Consider the following 1,801-nt stretch of genomic DNA (forward strand, 5'->3'; position numbering starts at 1 on the left):
GGCAGGAAAAACAGTAAACACCCAGGGAAGTAAGGAAGCCTGATTCAAGGCAGAGACTAAATAGAAACACAGTGGTCTCTGCTAGCCAATGCACATGTGTGTCATGCTCCACAACCCCCATATGCTTACAATACACACACATATGCGTGCGTGTGCGCGCGCGCACACACACACACACACACACACACACACACACATAACATAAGAACTGAGAGTTAAAGAAAGAGCAACAGAGAGAGAGAGAAACGGAGCTTTTAGCAACATCATGGCGGATGAACAGTTTAGATGAACCATACCAGTTCTTTCAGAACAGTCCCACAACTCAGACATCTTTTCTTGAGGATTACTACGGTTGTGATTTGCTTGCCAGACTATGTCGAGCTGGTTAGAGAAATTCTTTCCCTGAAGGCCCAATTTTCCCTCATTTGACCACCAGCTTGTTAAAGCCCCCAGCAGATCATCCAATCAACCCCAGACTGTAGTCTGCTGGATGGGAGAACTGACCAGCACTGATCCCAGACAACAGGGCTGAGGAGCTGCTACTCAGGCTCTGTCACTGGGAACTGAGAGCTGGGCAAAGGGAAGAGAACACACTGGAACGCAGGAAGAAAGGAGAAGGCCCCATGCCACCCTAACCCATGACAGTGAGGGGCACTCAATGGGCCTTGCATGGGGATCTCCTCCTTGCTAACTGCTTCCCACCTGTGATCTCACATGGGCCCTGCCAATCAAATGAGGCCCAGGAGCCAGACCTCACTCACTCCAAGCTCTGTGCATAGAAAGCTACCTATCATAGATCCATGTAGGTGTGTGGTGTGTTATTGACCCTTCCCTTCACTGGACTGCAGCTTCAAACAGAGCAGCAGGAATGGTTCTCCTGTTCCAGACAGCAGTTCCAGGTTCTGGGTGGCTATTGAGGTGCACTTAGACAGAGCAATAACTCAGTTTCTTCTAAGAGGCTAACCTACCAGAAGTATTTGGGTATGGACACGGAAATGAACACCTGGTAGTATGAGGTGGATGACAAATGAGAACATGAAAGAGTCAGGTGGGGGCGAAAACACAGGTGGGGGTGGGCAGAGAGCAGTCAGAAGGGCAAATGGGGCCAGACCGTAGCCTGACTGATATGCCTGCCCCACCTGTTGTTGCTGGGTTTTGACGTCACCGTTCTCTTCTTGGTTCTTACAGAGCACTTTCAAGTCCTCTACGTGGCGCATCAGTAGGGCCCAATCATCCCGCAATTTCTTCTTCTCCTGCCTCAGCAGGTCCACCTTCTGCTCCAGGTGAGTATGCTGCATCAGGAGCCTGCTGTGCAGACCTCTGGAGAGACACACTGCATGGTGAGGCCCTGCCAGCCTCCTCCTGCCTCCTCTGCCTCCAGAAACCAGCACCCCAAAAGGCCTTATGTTTCCTGAAAGATGTAGCTAATAGTCTGATACAGCCTTGGAAGCTACACTCAGAAAGCCAAAGTGAGACAGCAGATAATACCAGAAAGCATTAAACTACTATGGACAACCCAACACCAAACAGGATCCACGGCCCTTCAATAGAAGGAGGAGTCCCCCACAACTGTCCTTAACTGTCCATAGTAATGGGAAAACATCACCATGTAGAGGGCAAATACCCTCCAAGTGGGGACAGGTGACCAAAGGTGAGCGTATTCTACCTACAAGTTCCACAGCCCCCAGACCTCTAAAGCCAGGGCCTGTGCTCCAGACACCCAGGGCTGTCTGGCATTTCCCTCATGGTGCAAAGCCCTTTTCTATCTAGAGGCTCCAGGGGCTCTAGGACAATGGTGGTA

At 50.7% G+C, this 1,801-nt stretch overlaps 1 protein-coding gene across 1 annotated transcript in view; it reads right to left on the reverse strand.

The window, feature by feature from the left end:
- The window catches only part of LOC101982759 (disks large homolog 5-like), an 11,672-nt gene that overhangs the window by 7,362 nt on the left and 2,509 nt on the right, over window positions 1–1,801 (reverse strand). Inside the window, exons 2-3 of the mRNA XM_026779988.1 lie at window positions 1,625–1,666; window positions 1,112–1,411 (exon numbers count right to left, since the gene is read on the reverse strand). Of these exons, the coding sequence (XP_026635789.1) occupies window positions 1,112–1,411; window positions 1,625–1,666 (342 nt within the window). The remainder of the gene's footprint in view (window positions 1–1,111; window positions 1,412–1,624; window positions 1,667–1,801) is intronic.

This window comes from Microtus ochrogaster, chromosome 6, assembly GCF_000317375.1.
Source record: "Microtus ochrogaster isolate Prairie Vole_2 chromosome 6, MicOch1.0, whole genome shotgun sequence".
NCBI lineage: Eukaryota > Metazoa > Chordata > Mammalia > Rodentia > Cricetidae > Microtus > Microtus ochrogaster.